Source organism: Armigeres subalbatus, chromosome 3 (assembly GCF_024139115.2).
Source record: "Armigeres subalbatus isolate Guangzhou_Male chromosome 3, GZ_Asu_2, whole genome shotgun sequence".
Classification (NCBI taxonomy): domain Eukaryota; kingdom Metazoa; phylum Arthropoda; class Insecta; order Diptera; family Culicidae; genus Armigeres; species Armigeres subalbatus.
In genome coordinates this window covers 200,881,055-200,906,772 of record NC_085141.1, presented here as the reverse complement: position 1 = coordinate 200,906,772, position 25,718 = coordinate 200,881,055, and the positions used below count along the sequence as shown (strand labels likewise).

Sequence of the window (25,718 nt, the reverse complement as noted above, 5' to 3'; positions counted from 1 at the left end):
ACCAAATAAACGAACTTGAAAAAAAATCATTGAATTCCACCACTTAATTGTATCTTGACAGTTACGTATTTCGACCTCAACAGTAAGGCCGTTTTCAGTGTCTCGTACTTAACTCGTCTTATGACAAGTGAAGACATTCCACTAAAAAGCTCAAAATAATTTTCTTAACAAAAAAATCATGTCTGATGGGAGGTATAAAAACATGATATGAGTTTATCACCTAAGTTGGGTTTCGCGTTCAAAACAAATAACTTTTGTAAGAAGAAAAATTGCACTGTTTTTGCAAACCGGAAATGAAACATTTTTTGTCCCGTCAAAAATAATATCCCGGGAATCGGGAAATCCCGAACTCTCCTAAACTTCGGGATTTTTTGTCCCGGGATGTCCCGGGATGGAAACTCTATATTGTACAGACCCAATTTTTCTGAGAAGACATGCTAATTACAAGCGTGAATTAGTCATCTAATCGTGCCCAAAATATTTCAATTTTCTGGTTAACATAAAACAATTAAGACTACGTCTCACTTTACAAATAGTTCAATGTGATAGATAATGGCAAACATATGGGAAACATGCTTGAAGATGAATCATTGTTTGCCATTATCTATTCCATTGAACTATTTGTAAAATTTATTATTATTATTATTATCGTCTTTATTGAAGAGGTTTTCAGCCCTTGGCTGGCTCACCTTTGGTATCAGATATTTAGATATTTAATGGCTTCCGGACCGGAGGGGCTCCGATGCAATTTTGTAGTATTTAATAAAAAAAAGAGATCTTCAGTGTTCCATCATGGATGGTGCGTATTCCGGAGGTGTCCATTGTCGTTGCGGGGTCTATTGGGGTTCCATGGTTAATTCGATTTGTGTTCCATTTTTTGAGAGAGTAGTCCAATTTCGTTGCCGTGTCGTTTTATTTTCGAGGGGTTCAGGTCGTGTTCCGTGGTTTCTTGAGAATAGTCCAGTTTCGATGCGGGGGTCTTCATTCGTTGGGTTGTCGTGGTGTGATGCCAGGTTTTCTGTTATATTCTAGTGTAGAGGTAGGCGTCTTTGAGGAAGTTGATTGTGTTCCTCTCGTCCAGCGGGTTGTTTTGCAGGGCCGAGTAGGCATTGGAGATGTTGTTGTTGGTGCGGGCTGTGTGGTAGATCGGGCATGTGCCGAAGATGTGGTTGATGTTCAGAGTGCAATCACACCTCGCATCTGTTATGTAAGCTGGTGCCACCCAAGTTATGGGTGACGTTGGTGCGTTCTCAGCCACTTGCTCGCGACGGTTGTCGCTGTCGTTGCCTGGTAGGGTCGAGTTCTTCAGCATGCGACAGAAGTTTCTCTGCCGTCGCCTGTCGTTTGCCGATGCTGTGGCGATTTCTGTTTTTACCCACAGTTTGGCGTCTGCTGCCGGGACTGCTCTGCTCATAAAGCCGTCGGTTCTTCCGAGATTGGCTAGTGCGTCTGCATATTCGTTGCCGGGTATTCCTGCGTGGCCGGGTACCCAGAGGAGCGTGGTGTTGCGGTTGGCTACTGTTTCGATCGCTTGGATCCATGGATGCTTGCTGGCTGGTGACGCCAGGGCTGTTGGGACACTAGCCGAGTCCGAAACGATGAGGATCGCCAGTGTGCTGGGTATGGCCATGGCCCTAAAGATTGCGGCTGCTTCAGCTAGTAGACCGTGCAACGGTCCGAGAGTCGGTACGATTCATCGAGGGTGGAGGAGTAAATTCCGATGCCGACTCTGCCGGCAGCATTGGACCCGTCCGTGAATCGGATGTCGTGTTTCTGGTACCTTTTCCTGATGCAGGTTTTGAAGGTTTCCTGTGCTACAGCTGGGTTTGGGTTTCTTGAGAGGCGTTCTTTGAGCTTGAGGTCTACTTTGGGAGGGGGGGTTTGCCAGTGTCTCGGTCCCAGGCGTCGGAGGCCAGCGATCTTGGGGATGTTTTTACCGCAGAGGTTGTGGAGAGCCGTGTTGGCGTTGTCGTTGAGGTGGTCGTGGTTTTGGCTTGCTTTTGTTCTCTCGGAGTAACTGATGGCCCTGCTGCAGAGGGCGGCGGTGGCTTGGAAACGGAAGGGTAGCACACCGGCCTCGACGCAGGCCACATCCGCTGGGGTCGCCGGGAGCAGTCCGGAGACTATTCGGATAGTCCTGTTATATGTTGGCCCTAGCAGGGCGATGAGGTTGTCAAGGTTGAGGCTGCTCAGCTCGATGCCGTAGAGGAGTCGGCTGCAGATGATTGCATTCGCTACTCGGAGCCGCGTTGGGCGGTCGCTCCTAGATCTTCTTTTTGAAATGCTCTTTACGATGTTGATTGTGGATACACATTCACCCCGTACTCGGTTGCAGTGGTCACTGAAATTGAGTTTCCTGTCCACTGCACTGTGACACCGAGGATCTTGCAGGTTTTCTTGGTAGGGATGGGGATTTTGTCGATGGCGATGGGTTGGGTTGGAGGTCGATGGTTGATGCTGTATATATGGGTTCGGGAACACTTACCCGCAGACATAACGTAGCCGGCTGATTTGGCCCATTTGGCCACGTCGTTGACGGCCGCTTGTAGTTTCCGCCGCGTAGCCTTGAGGTGCTTTCCTGTAACCACCAGCAGGACGTCGTCGGCGTACACCAGGATGTATATCTCTTTCGGTAGTCGGTCGAAGACGCCTTCCATCGCGATGAAAAAGAGGGTGACGGCAATTACTGAGCCCTGGGGGACCCCGGTTTCTTCCTTGGTTGCTCTTGATGTTTGGTTTCTTACCAGGACCCTAAAGATTCGGTCTGATAGGAAATTTTTGATGAACTGCAACATGTTGCCGGTGATCCCCCACGACTTCAGTTTTTTTAGTACACCGGGTGTCCAGGTACGGTTTTACGCCTTCGAGAGGTCCAACGATGCCATTTCGACGTGGTGCTCTTTCCTTCTTGCGTCATCCAGTATTTGACCCAGTGCGGCGAAGTAGGTGTTGGTACCCTTGCCTGGTCGGAACGCGTGTTGCCTGTTATCCAGGTGGCCGCCTTTCTCCAGTAGCTCGATGAGCCTTCGATTGGCCATTCTCTCCATTATCTTGGAGACTACGCTGGTGAGGGCGATGGGTCGGTAGTTGTCGACGTCGTTGGGAGAGCCGCGGCCTTTCGGAATGGGCACGACGAAGCTGAACTTCCATTGTGTCGGGAGCGTTCCTTCTTGTTGATGGAGCTGAGGAAGGTGGTTTTTCCGCCGACGGGCAGGTGCTTCAACATGGGGTAGCCCAGGTCGTCGGGGCCGGCTGACCTTTCCCTTCTGGAGGGCGTACTCCAGCTCAGCGAACGTGAAGGGCCTGTTGAATTCTTCTCCGTTGTCGGGTGGGATCTGGATCGCGCTGATTTCCGAGGATGGGTCTCGGTGTGTTTTCCGGAAGTGATCCGGGTACTCCAGGTACGATGCGTATCTTCCGAATTCGTCAGCCAGGGCGTCCGCTACGGCGGAGGGGTCGCGTTGTACGGTGCCGTTGATCTTGAGGGAGATGCATTTTGCTTTGCGCTTGCCTTGGAAGCAATTCACTCGACGCCAAAGCTCGGCGGAGGGTTGGTTGCTGTTGATTCCGTCCAGAAAGTTTGTCCAGCTCTTGTCTTTTTCTTCCCTGATGGTTTGCCGGCACTCGTTGCGGGCGGCTTGGTAATCCGTACGGAGTTCTTCGAGGTCAGGGTGTCCTGCTTGCTGGCGGTCTTTTCCCCTTTTTAGCGCTCGGAGAGCTTTGCGTCTACACTTGACGGCTTTCTTGGCGGTGTCGTTCCACCAGTGTACCGCCTATCGTCCTGGGTTGGGGCTCGATTTTGGTATGCAGCTTTCGGCCGCTCGGAGGATGACTTCGGATAGCTCTGTTGCTGATGTTGGTGGATTTGCTTCCAGCTCGGCCTCGACTACTCGTTGGTAGCCGTCCCAGTAGGCGCGATCGTATAACCACCTCGGTCTTCTGGAGATTTCTTCAGGTTTGCCGTTGAGCACCAACATGATGGGCATGTGGTCGCTTCCTCGCGGGTCATCGTCCGAGGACCAGAAGAGCTTGCCTACAATAGCGCTCGACGCTAGCGCTACGTCGATGGCTGACTCCGTTGTTCCACGCCGGAAAGTGGGTGAGCCATCATTGAGAACGGTTAGACCCGTATCCGAAGCAGCGCTGAAAACTAGTTTGCCGCGGGTGTTGTCGGAACGGCTACCCCAGGAGTGGTGGTAGCCGTTCACGTCTCCGAGAATAAGCACCGGGGCTGGTAGACTTTCGAAGGTACCCACCAACTTGTTGCGTAAGTCATTATGTTTCCCATTCGGAATGTATAGGGATGCGATGGTTAGTGGAAATGGCCATTCGACTCTGACAGCTACCATCGGGATTCCAGCGTCGACGAGTATTTCTGTGGTGGGGATGTCTTTTAGCACGCCAACAGCAGACGATTGGTAGGCGTTCTGGTTTACGTCCGTGAACCACTTATAGCGACCGCCGAGAGCGCGGTCCATGGCAGTCGGCGTGGTCCTGTGGATTTCCTGGAGTGCTATGGCCAGAGGTTCGGAATTGGCTACTAGCAGTTCCAGGTCGCAGATGTTGTTGAAAAACCTGTTTAGATTCCACTGCAGTACCAGAGTGGTACGCGGCTGGCTGGTGCCGCGCTGGTGCGCTGCTCTGTACGGTGTTGTTCTGGTACGGGGCGTTGGTGGGTTGTTACCGGATGGAGAGGTCCGAGGAAACGTTGTGGGTGGCGTTGCTGGTCCGGAACCCGCAACCGGCAGAGATGGGGAGGGCGACGGGAAAAATGAGGTAATAGACCAGGTTTGTGGCGGGGGTGTGCTCCCCTCAAAGCTCTTCCGGAGGCAGGTCCCTGGCCATGGTCGTCTGTGGTAGCCGTACTTACGTGGGAAGGACCGGGCAGGATGACGGCGTTGGGGCCATATCTTCTCCGATGGAGTTTGTCATAGAGAGAGGCAGACGTTGATTCAGCTCAGAGTGGAGGGAAAAAGGTCGTCCGCAGTGGCGGCACTTTTACCTTGCGCTTGACTGATGGAAGGTGTATTGCATCCCACGTCGTCCGTCGGGGAATAGAACTTCGTCCCGAGAACGTCAACTGTTCTGCGCTTGACTCCATCGGTGTCCCTCGCAGATCTTGTCTTGTCCTGGCTGGCAGGGTCAGCGTCCGAGCGCCGGAGGTTGTCTGCCAGTTCCGGTAGGGGTGTAACTTCCGCACTGACGGGGCCCCGGCTACTCGGATGCTCAACTGCGGCCATTATGTTGATGCTGGTAGGTGTTGGTGGTCGTGGAGTGACGATGGGTGGGCTTTCTTGTTCTTGGTCGGTGTTGGTCTCGACTTGGGTGTTGCTGGTTGAGACGAGTGGGATGCGTGGTGGGGAAAGGGAAAAAGTTTGAGTAACTAGTACTCGTCTGTGAGGCTCAGGTTGCTCCTTAATGTTGGAATTGCCGTTAATTTGGTGGGGAGTGAAAAGGGTAGGAAAAGGATTATGTTATGGGTGGTGGATGGGCACAAAAAGGCAAACTGAGCCTATTAAACCTTTCATTTCACTTTTGGGATTGCACCACGCTTCGTCTTTGGGGCACCCATAGAAGAGTCGCTACTTACACATTGGTTTCGTTGTGCGCGGTCTCTCTTCGGCGTCGGATTCGGTGCGGTTTCCATGGCGTCGCTGCTGCTGAAAATATCGTAAGCGATCTCCTTGACCTTGCTCTGCTCTTTTGCTTTGCCTTGCTTGTCCGCCTGGTTACCTTCGTTTTTGGCATCCTCCTTCACCCTCCTTCTTAGCCGCTCGATGATCTTGTCTTTGACCTCCAGGGATTCTTGCAGCTTGATGACAGTTTCGGTCAGTTTGGCCACTTTACTCACCAGATCTTCGATTGTCCCGTTTTGTTGCACGGCTTCGATGCGATTGGCTACCACCGTTTTCGCTCTTGGTTGGCCTTTTGTAGCTGCTCGATCTTCTTCCGGAGATCCTCTATTTCGCGGTCCTTGCTTGCAGCCGCCACATTGGCGAAGGAAGTTGTTGGACCGGATCCGGAACGGGTCTCCACCTCCCTACGGGCTTGGGGGTAGGAGATGCCACGGTCAATTTTTACGCGCTGAACCTCAACTTCCTTCAGGTAGAGTGGGCATTTTCTACTTGATGTTGGGTGGTTACAGTTTCGACAGAATTTACAGGCTTGGGTGTCGGTGCAACGTTGGCGGGATGTTGTGGAGTTATCGTTACGGATCCTGTACACCTCCGGTGGTGCAAAGGGCCGACTTGAAAGATCTCCATCCTGAGCGTTGCCCGGTTATCGCTTTAACCTGTTGCCAGGTTAGATTTCGGTCGACTTCTTTTATTTCTTTATTGAGGCTTCGCCGCCATGAGCCTCTGGGTCTGCCTCTGCTGCGATGTCCCGCTGGGTTCCAGTCTAATGCTTGTTTACAGATTTCGTTTCCGCCCCTACGTAGAGTGTGGCCGACCCAGCCCCACTTCCGATCCCGAATTTCTGTTGCTATCGGCCTCTGGTGACAACGACGATGGAGCTCATTGTTTGAGATCCAGTTGTGAGGCCACCAGGCCCGAATTATATACCGCAGGCATCTGTTAATGAACAACTGCAGCCGTTGAGTGTTCTCCACTGATACACACCATGTTTCGCTAGCGTATAAAAGCACAGATTTCACGTTAGAGTTGAAAATTCGTATTTTGGTGCGTTCACTTATCTGCCTGTTTTTCCAGATATTTCTTAAACTCGCAAAGGCAGCCCTTGCTTTCTTTATCCGTGCGCCTATGTCGATCTTGGTACCGCCGTCCGACGCCATTTGGCTACCAAGATATTGGAAGCTTTCAACATTCTCTACTGGTTGCCCGGCTACTGTGAAACTGGAAGGAGTCGCCGTGTTTACATCCAACGATTTGGTTTTGTTGACGTTGATGACTAAACCTGCCGAAGAGGAGCGCTCGGCAAGGTCGTTGAGCTTACTCTGCATATCAGAGCGCCGTTGCGCGAGGAGTGCAACGTCATCAGCCAATTCGAAGTCGTTTAGATGCTCCATGGTTATAGGCTGCCATAACAGCCCGCGGTTTGGTTCACGGTCAATCGCACCTACCAGAATCTCATCGATTACGATGAGGAACAGTAACGGTGATAGGATACACCCTTGCCTCACACCAGCTACGACCCGGATAGGGTCGGACAGGACCCCATTGTGCAGCACTCTACACGAAAAGGCCTCGTACTGTGCTTCGATGAGGCCGATGATTTTCTCAGGAACTCCCTTGCGTCTCAGGGCGCCCCACATATTCTCGTGATTGAGACGGTCGAAAGCTTTTTCGTAGTCAATGAATACCAAGTAAAGGGACTCTTGGAATTCGTTGACCTGCTCCAGAATGATGCGGAGCGTGACAATATGGTCCACACAGGATCTTCCGGCACGGAATCCGGCTTGCTGCCGCCGGAGAGTCGCATCGAGTTATTGTGGAGTTATCGTCAATGGTCATTCCTTCGTTCACTGGATGGTGCTGTAGCATACTCAATCTTGTTTATTAATTTATTCATCTCGAAATTCATCTGAAACAATTTCAACATGTTTGGATCAGACCAAACTTGTACATTTCATTTAACAAGTCATAAATTGCAATTGGACCCAACTGCCTTAGCAACATTACACTCAAGTGCATGCGTAGTCAAATTTATTAACAGACCTACTTTCTTAGCAAACCTCCTTTGAGTTTATTACATGCACATGTTTTCCTTACTTAAACCATAGTATGTTTTGGGCACTATTAAACAAAAGCTCAAATTACCATCCAATACAAGCTACGTGTTCTCTTTCTTTCTTGACATACATTCTATGTTATGAGCAGTCATCAATATGCCACCCGAGTAGAAAAGGCATATGTTGTTTTCAAAACATATGTCGCATGGATAGCCAACTCGAAAGTGATTGGTTAAGATGGAATTCGTTATGTACATACACGCACCTCCCATAATTATAATGTAGTGTAGAAATATGATAATTGTGTAGAGTTTAAGTTTCAATTGTACAAATCTTAAATCTGAAATATAGTTCAATGGTAACAGTCAAACTGGCAAGTTATTGAATATCACTTCACTGCTTTCCTGATATACCAAGTAACAACATATATTATAGTGCTTACCACAGTTGCCGCAGATCTCCACGGCGCTTGGACACCGCTTCCCGGTATGGCCAAAGTCCCAACAGCGGAAACACCTCATTGGGTTTGGGTAATAGGTTCTTGTTGGACATCTGGACCATCCAAAGTTGACGTGGCTGGGAACGACTGTGCCAGTAAACGTGAGAACGATCGCGGGTGTATTCTCCAGCTTACCCTCCGGTGTTCGTTTCTTGATTCGGTAAACCTCCTTGACCCCTTGGTCTTTGAGTTCCGACAGGAGATGCTCATCCGACAGCTCTATGGCGTTGACACATGACACCACGCACTTTGAAACATTTAGGAACGGGTGCTCAACTACAGAGACCGAGGTCCCGTCGCCAAGTTTGCTCATGGTCAGCAACTTTTGGAATTGCGCTTTGCCGCGGTTTTCTCTACTGGCTCCGTCTATGGTGCCGCCGAGGAAAGCCTCAACGGATTTACGAATGAGGAAGGGGTTCGCAGGTAGAGGCCCGTTGATGCCCTGCAGACGCATGACCTGCAGCGGACCGGACGTACCAGCTGGGTCCATGTAGCTTGGTAGTCTTCGACCGATGTACTCGCCGTCGCGGCGATTGGATGCAGATTGGTTGCCATAATCGGCCGCCAACCGGCACGGGCGGTTATTGTTATTTCCTGTGTAGTCGTCTCTACTTTCGGGTTTGGTCCCGAAAATCACCGAAAAATGGCAAACGGGGTTTGCCCTGATAAAACCGAACTAACACCTGTACTTTTCCGTCGCACTGACGAAAAAAAAAAGTTTTTTTTTTTTTTATCTTTATTTAAGAGACTTTTAGCCCGAGGCTGGCTCGTCTCTGATTTACAAAATGCTACAAATTTGATACATTATTTTTTTGTTCTTGATCGTGTGTTATACACTCTCCAGTCCGCTTCATCATGTTCTCTGGTATCGCTTGTATTGTATGCGTCTTCACCACACGATCTCTTTGGGATGTTATCGGCGCGTGTGTCGCTTGCTGTTCCCGATGCGGCTGACAATCGCCTTTTCGCGCTGGCTCCAGTAGTGCCGGGCTCAATTTACCTTTCGTCGTCGTCGTCGTCGTCATTGTCGTTTTCACTTTCGTTTGATTCCGTTTGCACTGGTGGAGGGCCGGTAGTGATTTGTTCGGATGTGTTTGATGGTATTTCTGATGTAGGCTCTGAAGTCGCCACTGGGCACTTTGATTGCGGTTGATCATTTTGTTTTTGGCCAGTAACTAGCGTCGGTTCATTCTCGATAGAGATGCGCGATGGTATCGGTTTTTCTATCATCATTCGCACTACTCTCACACCGTTCAGCACTCCCGAGAAGAAGTTTTTCCAGGTCTCATTTTGTATGGAGATTATTTTGCCATATTGTTTCAGATGGTTGATGATGGTGGTATTCGGCATGCGTGGCGAAAGGTCGTAGCTTGATTGTTGTAGTGGGGCCATCAACATACACCGGTATGTGATAGATTACGCCTAGACGATGGAACGAGTGTTTCAGATGGTGCTGCTGCTGTAGTCGTGGTGCTACACCTGCTTCGTTCATCTCGATAAACACGCAGTTGTTGAGGTTGTGCAGCTGAATGCTCTTAACATCAGCCATGTCAAGCTTGATTGACTTCTCCAGGAACTGTTTCACCTGCTCCAACGGAGGTCGTTTTGGAAGAACACTAAAGTCCACGACAAGCGTGTTCGTTCTGTGTAACATTTTGCACTGAGTGGATTCGACACGAACCGAGGAATATCGTTTGATAAGCAACTGTGCGAAAAGACGTCTATCGTGCGCGAGAAGCGATTGCCAACTGAAAAAAAAAGTTCGTCTCACTTCAGTCGTTCCAGTCACCGCGTTAACGGACGGAAAAAGTTAGTCTCACTCCCGCCGCGCAAGTTACTGTTTGGGTCCCCCCCGCGCAAGTCACTATGTCGACGACCCTTACAAATGGTTCGTAGGACTCCCTTCGCTCAAGTCACTAGAGAACCGCACTAGCGACTATGCGTCTCCATGGGGTGGTTTTCACCCTTAACGCTTTCAGCCGAGACTACCACCATGCGACTCCACCAACCGTGCCTCTCCACCTGACCACACGGGGTAGGCCACCGTGCGCCTCCACTGCTTCTTTCTCGGCCGAGCGGCTGCAAACAGCGTCACTGGGCAGAAAAAAACAACACAGCAACACGAGTTCACACAAGGTCGCGTGTGTGCCTTCCCGCCGGGAGTGCACTTCAGAAGCAATTAAAATGTACCGAAAATCAAAACTTTTCGGTGAGTTTGCACTTGTGGGTGAAAAGGCTAAAACACCCGAACTTCACCCCTTTTTTTACCACCTTATAGTCGTACTAGCTGGATGGGATGCACTGTCCAGCCCTTCCTGACGATCCCCTTCGCGCACTCGAAAGTTTTCCGGGACCTCCCCACCGCACGGGGAGGGTCTAGCCACGGTTCAATTCCGCCTCTCAGCGAGGGGAAGAACCGGCCTGAATGGCCGAGGAGAATCACAACACCACCGTATCTTTGAAATCCTGGTCGGATCGGCTCACGATTTGGTATGGGCCTAAAACGCACTGACCAGAACCAGTCCACCAAATATGAAGGCAATAACTCGAATTTTTTACCGAAATAAACAGCTCTAAAAGCACTCGCAGGTAACAAAACGACCGTCACGCTTGCTTGTTCGAGCTAAACTGATTTGTAAAATGAAACGTAGTCTAAACGCGTTTCTCTCGAAATATTTAACTTTAATCAAACGGTGCACAGGTTGAAGAATTGATCATGCTACGACTCTGTGAGAAACGGTATAATTTGTTTTTCATTTAATAAGCAAAGTTATTGTTATTTTATTGTTTTCAATTGCTATTTGATCAATATAATAAATCCATGAAATATTTCAAATTTGTTTTCTTCAAGGCGGATTTCATCATTCAGACAGAATACTTTTATAATTTGTTTAGTTTTTAGATGAACAATACTAAACATGAGCGAACAATAAAAATATAATAGAATGTATCGGTAACATATAAATATATTGTAGTTTTAATGTAAGTACAATAAAGATCTTTTACAACCGTGAAAATTTTACAATAAGCGTGCAATAGTTTGTGTTGTTTACCACACAATCTATTGTATTTCAATGGGTAGTGTTAAAAGATATTTTAGTTACAAGATAAAGATTGTCGCTTCCGTGCCCTTCACCCCCCTGGCGTCCTATACTATCACAAGGGGTTTGACAATAGCCACCATGTCCACGGACGGTAGCTCGTTACCGTCCGTTGTTATTGTACCAAAATAAACATCATGTGTTTTGTTTATTATTTGTTTTGGTTAAATCTGAATATTGTTTTCGGAATAATTTGCAAGATTTACATCTTTGACCATGGGAATTATGTTTTTTGATGATAAAATATAATACACTTTCGACTTGGAGTGAATCGATAGGTGAAATCAAACGCTACAAGAAATCATATTTCGTAACTTGTTCTCCCGCTCCGAATCAAACAAAAAATATTATTATTGTTTATACTGTGGTGAGCATCACAGTTGAAATGGTCCGGGGATGCAAATCGAACAACATTCATTAATAAAATTGAAATGAAATAAATGGTGTGCAGAAAGATGTTTCAGGATTATATTTTCATGTCCATAATACCTGGTATTATTTTTGAACAAATTGAAAATGTGTGGCCAATAATATTTTGTATAAAATCTAGTTGCTTGTAGACGCACGATTCGGGAGAAGTACTTTTCAAAAGGTATGCTGGGCATATTCATGAAGATGTTCGCTACGCTGAGAAGCATCTCTTGCCACGGGGTTGGTGCCCTTTGTTCTGCTGTCCGAAACATGTGTGGTACCTAACTGTCAAATCGTATGTATTTTTTCTCCATTGACATTTAGATCCCCTATCCTCGCCAACAAAAGATGTTCCGGACAGCGACGACAGCGACAATGTTTATCTGGTAACTAAAATATATTTTGTTGTGTTATACAAGTTACTGTAAATTTTTATCCGGGTTGCCCTGTCAAAAAGTCGCAATAATATCTAAACTAAAAGCTAGTCAAAATTACAGTAACTATAATAACAGTGTCGTCAAGTGTCAGCATTAGAACAGAATCGTCTGTCATTTCCATATACAAATGCATTTTCCAAACGAGCAGAAAACTTGTCAAACGTGACACATGACGTTACTCTTCTTATAGGACTCTAGTCAAAATAAATTTAGTATAGCGTATTCATTTTTGTTTTTGTGTAGTGTATAAAATCCAGCTTGATGCACCGTCTCCCAGAGCGATTCGTTGTACTAATCAGAGCGATGATCAGCCGTATTTCTACAACTCGGAGTATCACGGGACAATGGACCACAAAGACTGTGAAAATCTTCTGTTTGGTGAACCAGATGGATCCTATTTAATAAGACGTAGCCCAGCTGCCGAAAGTTACTGGACGTTGAGTTTACGATTCGGTGGAAAAACTAAGCATTTTAAAATCTATTATGCACCAGACAAAGGACACTATCTCAGCGAAAATTTCAAGAAATTCGAATCCATTCACGACTTGGTGGCGGATGGACTGGTAGATTTTTATATGCGTATTCACGCCGGACCTATTATACAGCAGATGATGTGTCAAACAAAAAAATGCTATGAACAGAGTCCATACATGACGTTAAATCGTCGAAAGCTCAGAGCACTATCGAACGAACTGAGAAAATCGTCTAAGCTATCAATGATGAATGATGAAACAGCTGCAGAAAATGTTTTTGGAAAGGAAACGGATAGTTTAACGGAAAATATTGTTGTTGATCAGTCAAGCGATGATGTGCTACCAGAAATATACGAAAAAAATCATCTGTTTAAAACTCATACTTTCAAGGGCCTGAACTGGTGCGAGTTTTGTGCCAACTTTCTCTGGGGATTCACATCGCAAGGAGTAAAGTGTGAAGGTATAGTAAAAAATCTTTTCTTTATCGTAAATTTTTGTTCAAAAAACCTCGTTCACCGCTACAATGCTTGAGAACCCGATGTGCATATAGGCCTTTCCATGTGACACTGCCGAGACTGAACTTGTTTACAACCACTGAACAGATCGTGCAAATCCAAAGCTGTCACTTTCAAAGAACTGGCAATTCAGCACCAATATTTCAAAAGGGCGAAACTGATTTTGTAAACAAACGCTTCTCACGTCGCTGGTTGGTTAATTTGACCCCACCCACGTAATCCAACACCACTGATGTAAGCAGCGAATCCTTTTCTTTCATTCAATGGTGCTGTAATGCGTGGGTGGGCACAAATTAGCCCATCAGCGACGTGCAAACGTCTTGTTTACAAAAGCAGTTTCGCCCTTTTGAAATGTTAGTGTCGAATTGACGGTGAAATCAGATGATTAGAAACGTCTCATGAAAAGGCCTATGCACAACAGCTTCTTCTTCCCATTTTTTGGCAAAGATGCTCCAGCCTATAGGCCTTTTCATGATACGTTTAAAATCAGTTAATTTTACCGACAATTGACAGTTCTTCTATGAAAGTGACAGCTTCCGGTTTGTACGGTCTGTTCAGCGGTTGTAAGTTAGGGAGCAAGACTTTATAAGGTTTTACATCAAACAAACATAACCTCAAAAACTTATTCGAATGAACTCAATTTGACATTTATCGGTGGTAGGTTCATGAGGTTCATCCTATCTCCCGCAGCAAGCGGATGAACCTTTGTTTATATACAAACCACCGATACCTGTCAAATATGGAATAAATTCACCAGGACGCAGCCGTGGCTACGTACGTGTGACGTCACACTGTGAAACCATATTGCGAGAAAAGAGAAAAATTCTAATTTTGCGGAGCAAAGAAGAAGAAGCAGACTGAGTTTCGGAAACTTCAAAATGGCATGCACTGTACGAAAAGTGTTGATATTTCTTGATATCAAAAATATTCGAGAAATCTAAAATGTTTCTAAATCACATAAATATATGACAAAATGCCTACAAAGTATCATAAAACTTGTTTAAAAAATATAGCGGCAGGTAACACTCGTTTAAAGTTGCATATCCCCGTTGATTTTAATAATCAACATTCACACAGAAAAAATAAACCAAAAATTTTTACCGTGCAACAAGTGATTTGACGTTTGCGGAACAGCTTTCCGACAGTCGACCGTCGGACCCCGGTTCGAATTTTTCAATCTTCTCGCAATACTAAGGTGGCGCTGATTAGCGCAGCGTGCCATTACTCTTCCGCAGATCTTATGCAACGCAAATAATGACGTCACGCAATTGCGGTAGGAAGTATACCCGACATTACATCACTAATAAAAATCCACACATTTTTATTGGCAAAAATCTACACTGAAAATATTGTACACGTTTGTGTTAAGTTCATTTTCACGTGGAATGAACGTGTGTCGTCCTACGTCATTTCCATGTACTATCCACGTTAGATTCTATAGAAATGGTATTGAATTTAAACCACTTGGAAACACTTTGCAATATAACGTGTTTTCAACATCGTTTGGCCAATTCATCCATTGGCGAGAGCAAAAATATGGCGCCCAGATTAAATGCGTACTCGGGGAAATCAAAACAGTTTTATAACATCGTGAGATATTAAAATTGTTGTTTTAATATTTATTTGTTCTGTTTAAATATCTCTAGAGGAGTGTGAAAATCTACGAAAGGTGAGTTCAGACCAGTATTGTATATACAAATAATCAATTCAACACAATTTTAATTTCAGGGTAATTAGATCATGAAATTACGAAACCTTCGTGTCAACAATGTTTTTTGTTCGATCCGCCGTTCAACAACAAAACTAAAAAGCTTAATAATTACGAGCTTTAGAAATACTATTGGCACATACTACTGGTTCAAACATTGGTTTGACAAAATGCATGCTACTCGTCGGTGAATCAGTTTAGGAATAGCCAAATGGGACTGACAACAACTTAGACAGCATTCTGGAAAATGTCTAATCCCGGATAATATTAACAGAATTTATTCAATCTTGTTCACAAAATGAAATGCGATGATAATTAATAAATATTGGTATTTTGTGTGCGCAATTATTGTTTTATTTGTGTGTTTGAATCTTGTTTCTATTTAAAGTAAACATGTAATTCCCGGGGAGCGATTTTTGAAGATTTCCACAAAAGAATTCCATGATAATCTAACGTGTCATTATCATTCCTTAAGTAGTTCAATTGAATCTAATGATCTCCTCTATGATATTTGTAACTGGAGATACACGATAATTCTATATGGTACCCATCTAGTGAAAATTCACGTGTGAAAACAGTTACATGAACGTGTACATTATTTTCAGTGATAAACAAATTCATAAATAAATTTTATGTGTGCGTTAATAACCTCCCGCTATAGGGACGATGTCCACGTAGCGGTTTTGAACGCAATTGCGTCCACGCAATTGCGGTAGCAAGTACTTAACATCACATAGAATCATGCACACGCACTTACGTTAACGCGGCGTCGACTCGCGTCTCATTTGCGGCGAGAGCTACCGCAAAGTCACCGCAATTCTCCACAGGAACGCAGCGTGCAAGCGAGTATTTTTTTTTTACATTTCTCTATTCTTTTTGTTTCCAACAAGATTTCTAATGGGAAAACCTGCAGAAAGAATCTGTCAGAGCAAAATAAAAACAAACAAAAATACTTCGCAAATCAGTCCATTTTAGTTTCGCAAATTAGTTTGAAAATAACAAAACGTTTCAAATCTAACTTCTTTAAATAATAGTGCTAGTAATAGTTCGGAGCAGCAAGTGTTTCTTTCGGTCCTATGTTAATACCAGTCAAAGTGACAAGCAAACATCCCAGGCTGGCGAATAGAGTTAAAATCAACGGAAATATGTGCGCGATAGTGACGTTGATTGTACTAACTTTATCAGAATAAATTGATTTCCAAACAGACGGCGATGTGACAGTTTTGGACTGAATGACGGAGCAGGCAAAATTCAACCAACAAAGTGTGGTGTCAGGCCATTTGGCCGAACGGGTCGTTTGGCCGAATGCCATTTGGCCGAAAAGTTAAAAAAAATTGACCTCAGTTTACGAGTGGTCCTTCTTCCTACTTCCTTCTTCTTTTTTCTTCTTTCTACCTTCTTACTCCCTTCTTCCTTCCTTCTTATTCCTTCTTTATTCCATCCTCCCTTCTTCCTTCTTCTTTCTTCCTCCTCCCTTCTTTCTTCTTACCTCTTCCTTCGTCCTTCATTTCCTTCCTTCTTCTTTCTTCCTACTTTTTCCTTCCTTCTTCCTTATTTCTTCTTCCTTCTTCATTCTTTTTTTCTTTTTTTCTTTTTTCTTTCTTCCTTCTTTCTTCCTTTTTCCTTCTTCGTTCTTCCTTCTTCCTCATCCCTTCTCCTTCTTTCTTCCTTCTTCCTTCTTCTTACTTCCTTCTTCCTTCTTCCTGTTTCCTTCTTCCTTTTTCATTTTTTTCTTTTCCTTTTTTTTCTTCTTTCTTCCTTCTTCCTTCTTCTTTCTACTTTCTTCCTTCTTCCTTCTTCTTTCTCCCTCTTTCATTCTTCCTTCTTCCTTCTTCCGTCTTCCTCCTTCCTTCTTCCTTCTCTTCTTCCTTCTTCCTTCTTTTTTCGTCTTTATTCCTTCTTCCTTTTTCATTCTTCCTTTTACTTTCTTCCTTCTTCTTTCTTCCTTCTTCCCTTCTTCCTTCTTCCTGTTTCCTTCTTCCTTCTTCCTTCTTCATTCTTTCTTCTTCCTGCTTCCTGCTTCCTTCTTCCGTTTTCCTTCTTCCTTCTTCTTTCTTCTTTCTTTCTTCTTCCTTCTTCCTTCTTCTTTCTTCCTTCTTCCTTTTTCCTTCTTCCGTTTTCTTTCTTCTTTCTTCCTTCTTCCATCTTCCTTCTTCCATCTTGCTTCTTCCTTCTTCCTTCTTCCTTATTCCTTTATCCTTATTCCTTCTTTCTTCTTCCTTCTTCCTTCTTCCTTCATACTTATTCCTTCTACCTTCTTCCTTCTTCCTTCTACCTTCTTCCTTCTTCCTTCTTCCTTCTTTTTTATTCCTTCTTCCTTCTTCTTTCTTCCTTCTTGCTTCTCACTACTCACTTCTCACTTCGTAAGGAAACGTGTTTCAAATATTCGGCCAAATGGCATTCGACCAAACGGCGTTCGTCCAAACGACATTCGGCCAAACGGCATTCGGACAAATAACCCCAAACCCATAGTGTATTCCGCGGGACCCTGTATACATCAAAGCAGGCGATACCAGTTCCATGGGGAAATATTTAATAAATGTAAGTTTGATACCGAGATTCCTATACCTATGTTAGCTTTTCTATTGCTGATAGATAAACATGTTTTTAGGAATGTTGACGGAAGGATATCGTCAAACAATGTGGATTGCAATTGCAAAAAGAAACGGAACCACATAATGAGATGGTGGCGAGCCACAGTACGACTCCGGGATCAGTGCGACTCTTCTACACGGAGATCCTCGTTAACTCATTAAAGGGTAAATTTTCACCCATTATGAAGAATAAGTGGATCTACTCATATAATGAGTAAACCACGGTTTACTCATAAATGGGTAAACGCAATATATGTCAAAAAATGTGACTATTTTACTTATTATTGAAAAAAGATTGTTGTTGAAAATGGGTAAAAAACTCTCATTTTTGAGAATGGAAAAAATGGAAAATAATTAAAATGGGATTTATTAAAGAAGAGTACAACAAATGATATGTTCAAGCTCATTAATTTATTTTATTATATTCATCTTGACATACATTTTACCGCATTTTACATTCTATCAAAATTTTGGGAGATATTTTGTTTTAATCCAGACAACTTCCATCGAGGTGGTCTTGTTGAAGATGTTCTTCCGTCCTTGCTTTCGTCTATTCCGACCCTAATTAGTAAAAAAAACAAACTATTTTATTCACATTCATTTAAAATGATTGTAATTACTTACGTTTAACTTTCTCCATGGTTTCAGCGTACACAGGTCACAATAATCTTGGAAATTTCCGCAACGCTGCAGCACGCAACTAAATTTAAAACGAAAATTGACAAGACTTTTTTCACCCATTTATGGGTTTAAAAATAAACGTTTTTGAAGTAAGTCAACATTCTTAAAATGGGTGCATTTTCATCCACTTCAAGTTGTCAAATTTTCCCCATTTTCTGACAGCTCAATACAAGATCCAAAAATGGTTACATTTTTACTCATTAATGAGTTTACGAAGTTATCCGTGTAGTGTTGTGGGCAATGCTATTGCGATCGGTCCGTGTTGCAGTGGAGTGAAAATTGATTTTGAGTACCTAATTTATAGGAGCGGCTGCAGTATCTGACCAAAATGTTTAATGAATTTTTATTCCAGAACAAAATGATTCGTCCATATTTAGCCGATAAATTAAACAAAAGATATTTTAGTTACTAGATAAAGATTGTCGCTGTCGTCGCTGTCCGGAACATCTTTTGCTGGCGAGGATAGGGGAGCTAAATGTCAAAGAAGGAAAATCCATACGATTTGACAGGTATGTACCACACATGTTTCGGACAGCAGAACAAAGGGAACCGAAGCGACAATCTTTATCTAGTAACTGAAATATCTTTTAATTAAACTAATAAAGAATCTTACCCCAAAGACAACAGATGATCGATTCAAGACAAGAACAATTAAATATATGGATCCACTATTATTCAAGATTAATCTACCCCTATGAAGTATTAAATTTAAGTTGGAAATAAAGAATAAAGAACATTATGAAATTATAACAATATTTATTTATTATAATTGTAGAAAATATATTGGGATTAAGCAAAGCAATGCCAAATCTAATGTATCAAAAACGTGTTTTCGGATTGTGTGGCATGATTTTAATTTCACAGCTCTACAATTAATTTCGAAAGTTCGAACTTTTCATTTTAGAAGTAGATAATGGGTGACTTTTAAATTGACAGTGAATTGATTTTTCTACTCTCTACTAATAAGTATCAATGGAACTTTTTATTTTGGGATAATACTGAATTACTTTCTCTAGTCTGCCATCATATAGGTAAGAAAAACCTATGGACATGTTTTCAATAGCATTACCCATTGATTCTTGTTCGGGGCAATGAGCTTCATACAAATCAAAATCAAACTTTTATATTTGTAATACTTTAAATATTTCACGTTTCATGTCTTTATGTGAACCGATAACTCGATTCACATTGAAAGAGAGCTGGCAGGCGGATTACATTTGGCGTGACAGATTGGTTTGACGTTAGAAGTTTTGCGGCAAATTATCGCTTGTCGTGTGCATTCCCAGCCTGATTCAACGCCAAGTAACGCTGCGTCAACGCAGCTTGAAAAAGCGCTACGTGGACATCGGCCATAAAGGTTGTAACAGGGTTACAAAAAAACACCCCGCCCTTCCCTAATTTAATCATGGCCAAATTTGAGCAAGAACCGTTCTCAGTCACTGATTCTCGTTTTGGTTATTGGTCTGAAGATAGAGTTGTCAAAACATAAACAAAAAAAGACAGCACAATAAGACCACCGGATGTAGTCAGCCGAATGCGAACTTGACCACCAATTGACCTCGGGATAGTTCGTTATAGCTCGATGTTGAGAAGCACACTTTTTCGAAGACGATTAGAATGCTAACCATCAAGCAGTGAAGACGGTACCATAAAAGTAGTTCGACAATTAGACACGCGGACTTAAGGCACTAAGAACACTACAATACAAGTTAGTGAGACAGAAGATTGAGTTGCGGAACGTGAAAAGTTTATCGGGTTTGTAGAGTGGAACGAATAAAAGAAAAGCTAGTTTAACATAAAAAAAGGAGAGAAAGGAGACAAAAGAGACAGCGACAGATTAGTAGAACTAGACATTAGGGTAGCACGTGTACGCAAAACTGACAAAAACAGGTAACTACTGTAAATACGACACAAGTGACGATACTGACAGCATCTTAATTTCGTTTGAAGAATATTCCTTCAAACGAAGGTCCTACTCTTAGGTCCGAACCACGGTGGGAATGCCCTTAAGAGTCGCTACTCAGGTGTAGGTAGTTCGAGTGAAACCCCATGTTTGTCGGTCGCCCATTCAACCGATATCGGTGAAAAATATTCTGGAACCGCTCCTCGGCGGCTATCACCGCCCCGTGTATAAAATCTCTGGCAGCTGATCGTTTGTCGCCCACTTCTGAGCTTCTGCAACGAACCGTCCAAAAATGCAACATCCGTCAACATATGTTGCACGCCTGCGGAAAGCTCAACCCGAAGACGCAACCCGAACTCCGACAACAATCGCGTGCAACATGAACCAGCAAATTCGTCGCATGAAAGCCATCCTGAAGAAAAGTGAAGAACTCCAAGTAAGACGACTAACCCCCATGCGTAGCAATAAATTTTGTAAAATTCAAACGAACATGCGATAGGAGTTTTGCGATATAAGCCAGAGAATATCGTCCAACTGTAAGATGGAAAAGTAAGACAGTCGTCGTTCGAATTAGCTCGGTTATTCCCTCGTTCATTTATATTATGCCCCTTTAGATGGTTTTAACGGTTATTTAGTTGTTGGGTTCCAAGTGGTATCGCTGCCACCGTAGTTTTGGTGAACTCACCCTGAGGTCTCATAGCCGGAACGGGAACTCACACTTGAGATCGTGCACCTCCACGACAACTTCGTTGTCTGGCGCTTAAGTGGATGTTGTGATTATCCTTATTCTGATTAGAAAACCCCGTCCCGTTACAAGGTTATTAGTTAATAACGGTTATGTGTGTTTCCACATATATGCTATGCGAATTCACATAACCATTATGTGGGAAATGCTATAGTCAAAATTTATGTGTGCCACACATACTGGATATGATTGGATTTTTTGTCAGTATATAATCATGCACACGCACTTGCGTTAACGCGGTGTCGACACGCGTCTCATTTGCGGCGAGAGCTACCGCAAAGTCACCGCAATTCTCCACAGAAACGCAGCGCGCACACGAATGTTGTTTTTTTACATTTCTCTATTTTTTTTCTCGGCAACACGATTTCTAATGGGAGAATCTGCAGAAAGAATCTGTCTGAGCGAATCAGTTCATCTTGGTTTCGCTAATTAGTTAGCAAATAACAAAACGTTTCAAAGCTTATTTAAGGGCTGATGCCCACGTAGCGGTACCCAACATCAAATAGAATCATGCACACGCACTTGCGTTAACGCGGCGTCGACACGCGTCTCATTTGCGGCGCGAGCTACCGCAAAGTCATCGCAATTCCCCCAATTCCCCAGTCCCCACAGGAACACAGCGTGCACGCGAGTATTTTTTTTTACATTTCTTTATTCTTTTTCTTTCCAACAAGATTTCTAATGGGAACAACTGGAGAAAGAATGTGTCAGAGCGAAATCAAAACAAACAAAAATACTTCGCAAATCAGTTAATTTTTTTTTCGCAAATTAGTTTGCAAATAGCAAAACGTTTTGAATCTAACTTTATTAAATAATAGTGATAGTTCGGAGCGGTAAGTGTTTCTTAAGTTCTTAAGTTTATACCGATCGCGATCAAAACACCTTTGGAAAGAACTGACAAGCAACATCCCCAGGCTGGTGGATAGAGTCAAAGTCAACGGAAATATGTGCGCGATAGTGTAGTGACATTGATTGCAAAAACTTTATCAGAATAAATCATTTGCGGCGCGAGCTACCGCAAAGTCATCGCAATTCCCCAATTCCCACAGGTACGCAGCGTGCACGCGAGTATTTTTTTGACATTTCTTAATTCTTTTTCTTTCCAACAAGATTTCTAATGGGAAAATCTGGAGAAAGAATGTGTCAGAGCGAAAGCAAAACAAACAAAAATACTTCGCAAATCAGTTCATTTGTTCGCAAATTAGTTTGCAAATAGCACTGCGTCAGCTTAAAAACACGCTACGTGGACATCGACCCTAAATAATAGTAATGATAACTATGCCAGGCTAGCGTATAGAGTTATTAACGCATTTGTCCAAAAGTACACGCGGCGCTCCCCAAAGGCAGCAACGCACCGCGCTTTTTGCTGCTTAATACTCGATTCTTATGGAGAATAACGATTGCGGCGTTTTCCACAAGGTGCGAAGTTGTTTTGCTTTCGGATGGGAAACGCCGCATGGAATCTTGTGCAAATGCGCTTTTGGAAACATTACAGCAGCCGCGCGGTGTATCGTATTGACAGCATTCATACAATAAAAACAACGGAAATATGTGCGCGATAGTGTTGTGACGTTGCTTGTACCAACTTTATCAGAATAAATTGATTTCCGAACAGATGGCGGAAGTGATGACGGTTTTGGGACTGAGATTACTGAGCAGAGCAAAAATTCAACCAACAAAATGCATTACCTGCTGAGGACTCTGCTAGCAACACACCAAGGCAGGCGATACGATTATTAAATGTAAGTTTGATACCGAGGTTCCTATATCTTAGCTTTTCTATTGCTGATAGATGTACATATTTTTAGGAATGTCAACGGGAAATTGTCGTCAAATAATGTGGATTGCAATTGCAAAAAATATAAGCAGAGGGAACCAGGTGATGAAGGCTGGTTTTTGCGAGCCACAATCAGGGATCAGTGCGACTCTTCCAGTGTTATTGGGCAAAAGCTTGATCGGTCCGTGTTGCAGTGGGTGAAAATGTAATTTTGAGTACCTAATTTGTAGGGAGCAGCTGGAGTATCTGACCAAAAATTTCAATAACTTTTGTCTCCTTGGGAACAAAATGATTCTGAAAAATCCCTATTTTGCCGAATATTGGAACTATTGAAAAAATTGTACCCCCAAAACGCAAAAGATGATCCGATTTCAAAGGAACAAAAAGAACAAATTAAATGCCTGGATCGGGTCACTATTCCTATGAGTGCTTTTTGAGAATGGAGTCGTGGTATGTGCAAGAAGAAGGCCTCTCTTCGGTTACATTCTCACTTTCGATTATTGACCCCACAAAGCTATACACAAATTTATATTTAGGATGTTTGGCAGAGTATCTAAAGAACAATAACTTTGTCTAGCGTGCTAAAACCTGAAATGCTTAAAGCAGAAAAATGCTAAACTTTTGCCGATCTCTATTAGCGAAAGAAGAGCGTGAACAAAGAGAATCTCTCTTTTGCTACATACGACCTATTCTCAAAACAATCTCGTTCATTCAAAGGATTAATCTTCCTATGCTAAGTAATAGAATTTACAAGTTGGAAATAAAGAATAAAGAGCATTATAAAGAAATCTATAACAATATTTATTAATTATAGATGTTACGAGAAAATACTTATTACCGGGATTAGGTGAAGGCAATGGAAGAAAGATTTCTGCCCCTCTGCATTGAAAACGTGTTTTTGAAAAATCGGATTGTGTGGTGCGATTTCAATTTCACAGCTCTAAAATTAATTTCGAAAGTTCAAACTTTTCTTTTTAGAAGTATAAGACTTTTAAATCGACAGTGGTTGATTTTTCTATTATCTACTAAATAGCATCAATGGAACTTTTTATTTTGGGATAATACTGAGTTACTTTCTCTAGTTTGCCATCATATAGGTATGTAAAAGCTCATGATATGTTTTCAATTGTTCGGGGGCGATGAGCTTCACACAAATCAAAATCAAACTTTTATATTTGTAATATGTACTTTAGATATTTCACGTTTGATGTCTTTATGTGAACTCGATTCATATTGGAAGAGAAAGGAAAATGACAGACTGACAACAGCTGGTAGGCGGATGACATTTGGCGTGACAGATAGGTTTGACGGTAGAAGTTTTGTGGTAAATTACCGCTTGTCGTGTGCATTCCCAGTCTGATTCAACGCCGAGTAACGCTGTATCAACGTAGCTTGAAAAACCGCTACGTTGACATCGGCCCTTAGAGACGACTAATGGCACGCAGCGCTGATCTGCGCCACCTTAGTAGAGTCACATGAAAAGGCTTGTTGGCGAGCGGAAATGGCCGCCAGTTTGCGAGCGAGTTAGTCTCCATGCCTATTTGATGCCTATACACGAATTCGATGCCTACACATCAAGCGTGCAAGATCACAGTTCAAAACACTTCGTATTTCACTTGTAAAAGCTGTTTTTGTTGTGCATATTGTTGTATTTTTATATTATTTGTGTAGTCTACAAAAGTTTGAGAATCGCACGCGTATAAATGACTTTTTACGATTTTATAATCAATACTTGAAACATGTTTGAACTATAAAAAGTAGTGAGCTCTCAGATAGAACGCGATTTTATCGAGACTTTTGGTATCTACGAAGAGGTAACACAAGTTTTGAATTTTTTCGAGTAAATTAAATTGATTGGTACTAGCGAGAATAGTTTGAGTAGGCGCTTCTTGACGAAACTTTTGGCATCATGCGAGAGGTATCACAAGATTTGTATCTTAATCGGACTCACTGTATCACTGATGATTGCTTGCAAAACTCTGTGGTGGGTATTTCTTTTTACTAACTTATGTTTTTTGCTGTATAGCGATGTTATATGCAAATGTTATTTATATCTGTGGAAATAATCGAATCGTTCTTTGTTTGCTAAATCTGATTGAAATTGATCATTATCAATGATCTTAAAGATAAATCGTCTAGCTCAAACCTTTGTAGGATATGTGGCGGGACCATCATCATCATTATCATCAACGGTAAACTTTTTGACTTGGTGTTCGTAAGTGATCTATGTATCATAGATCTCTTCGAGTCACCATCTGCTATTTTAAAAGTTGACACCACAAGCCGTTTATTTTAGCTGTGCTTGGTGAAGACTACGACTTCAATCGCTGTGATTATCAGACCATCAACGAACGAATCGCTTCTATAGACTGGAATCAGTTACTGGATAATTCATCAATAAACGACATCTACAACAACATCGAACAAATCATCCGGGAAAATGTTCCTTCCAAAGAATGACGTTCTTCTCATAGTTTCTGTGGTGATCAACTATAACGACCGACGGTCACGCGATGTAGAGTAAGACTGACCAAGACACGAAGCTTGCTACTCGGACTAATAACAATCACTCACATTTATGACGTACGAAGGTACGAAGGGTATCACATCTCCCTTTTTTATTTTATTTGGCTTGACTGAAAAGTTTAACACCCAATGTTATGGACTATAGCGACATCTTGCTCTTGGCACCCGGGACGATCTTCTGAGCAGACTACTGTTCTGGTTATCCTTCATTGGCTCGATAATCACCGATTCATTTGCGTTTGACGGACTGTAATGTTGTGGCTGTATCTGTGATGACAATTTTTTTGATAAGACTTTGATTCATTGTTATAAACCATGAGTGCAAATATTTTTAATAATTACCTGATGTGGCCCTAGGACATTCCTCATTTTGAGTCCCCGTTCGATTGCTACTAGACGGCTCAGTTATCTTACGCAGATGTGACGTATTCCTCTCGTAACATTTCGCATTATCCTCTGACTGTACGGTGACATTTGAACCTTTCTTGTCTACCACCAGGAATTTCTCTTTATGAAAATCGATAGTAGGTTCTTGACCAGAACTGTGTCACCGATATCTATCTCAATTATCTTCGCCCTATGCCTGGCATCTTCTTGCTGTTTTCCTTGAATTTTTTTTCTGAGTGTCGCGATCACGGAAATCTGCGTCTGGGATTGA

The 25,718-nt window shown here is 43.1% G+C and overlaps 1 protein-coding gene and 1 pseudogene across 3 annotated transcripts in view; one reads left to right on the top strand and one right to left on the bottom strand.

The window, feature by feature from the left end:
- The window catches only part of LOC134226113 (N-chimaerin), a 128,493-nt gene that overhangs the window by 26,376 nt on the left and 76,399 nt on the right, over nt 1–25,718 (top strand). For all 3 annotated transcript variants that reach the window (XM_062706669.1, XM_062706668.1, XM_062706672.1), the window contains one exon: nt 12,382–13,071. In XM_062706669.1, coding sequence (XP_062562653.1) covers nt 12,382–13,071 — 690 coding nt within the window. The remainder of the gene's footprint in view (nt 1–12,381; nt 13,072–25,718) is intronic.
- On the bottom strand, nt 8,790–9,923 carry LOC134224387 (uncharacterized; annotated as a pseudogene).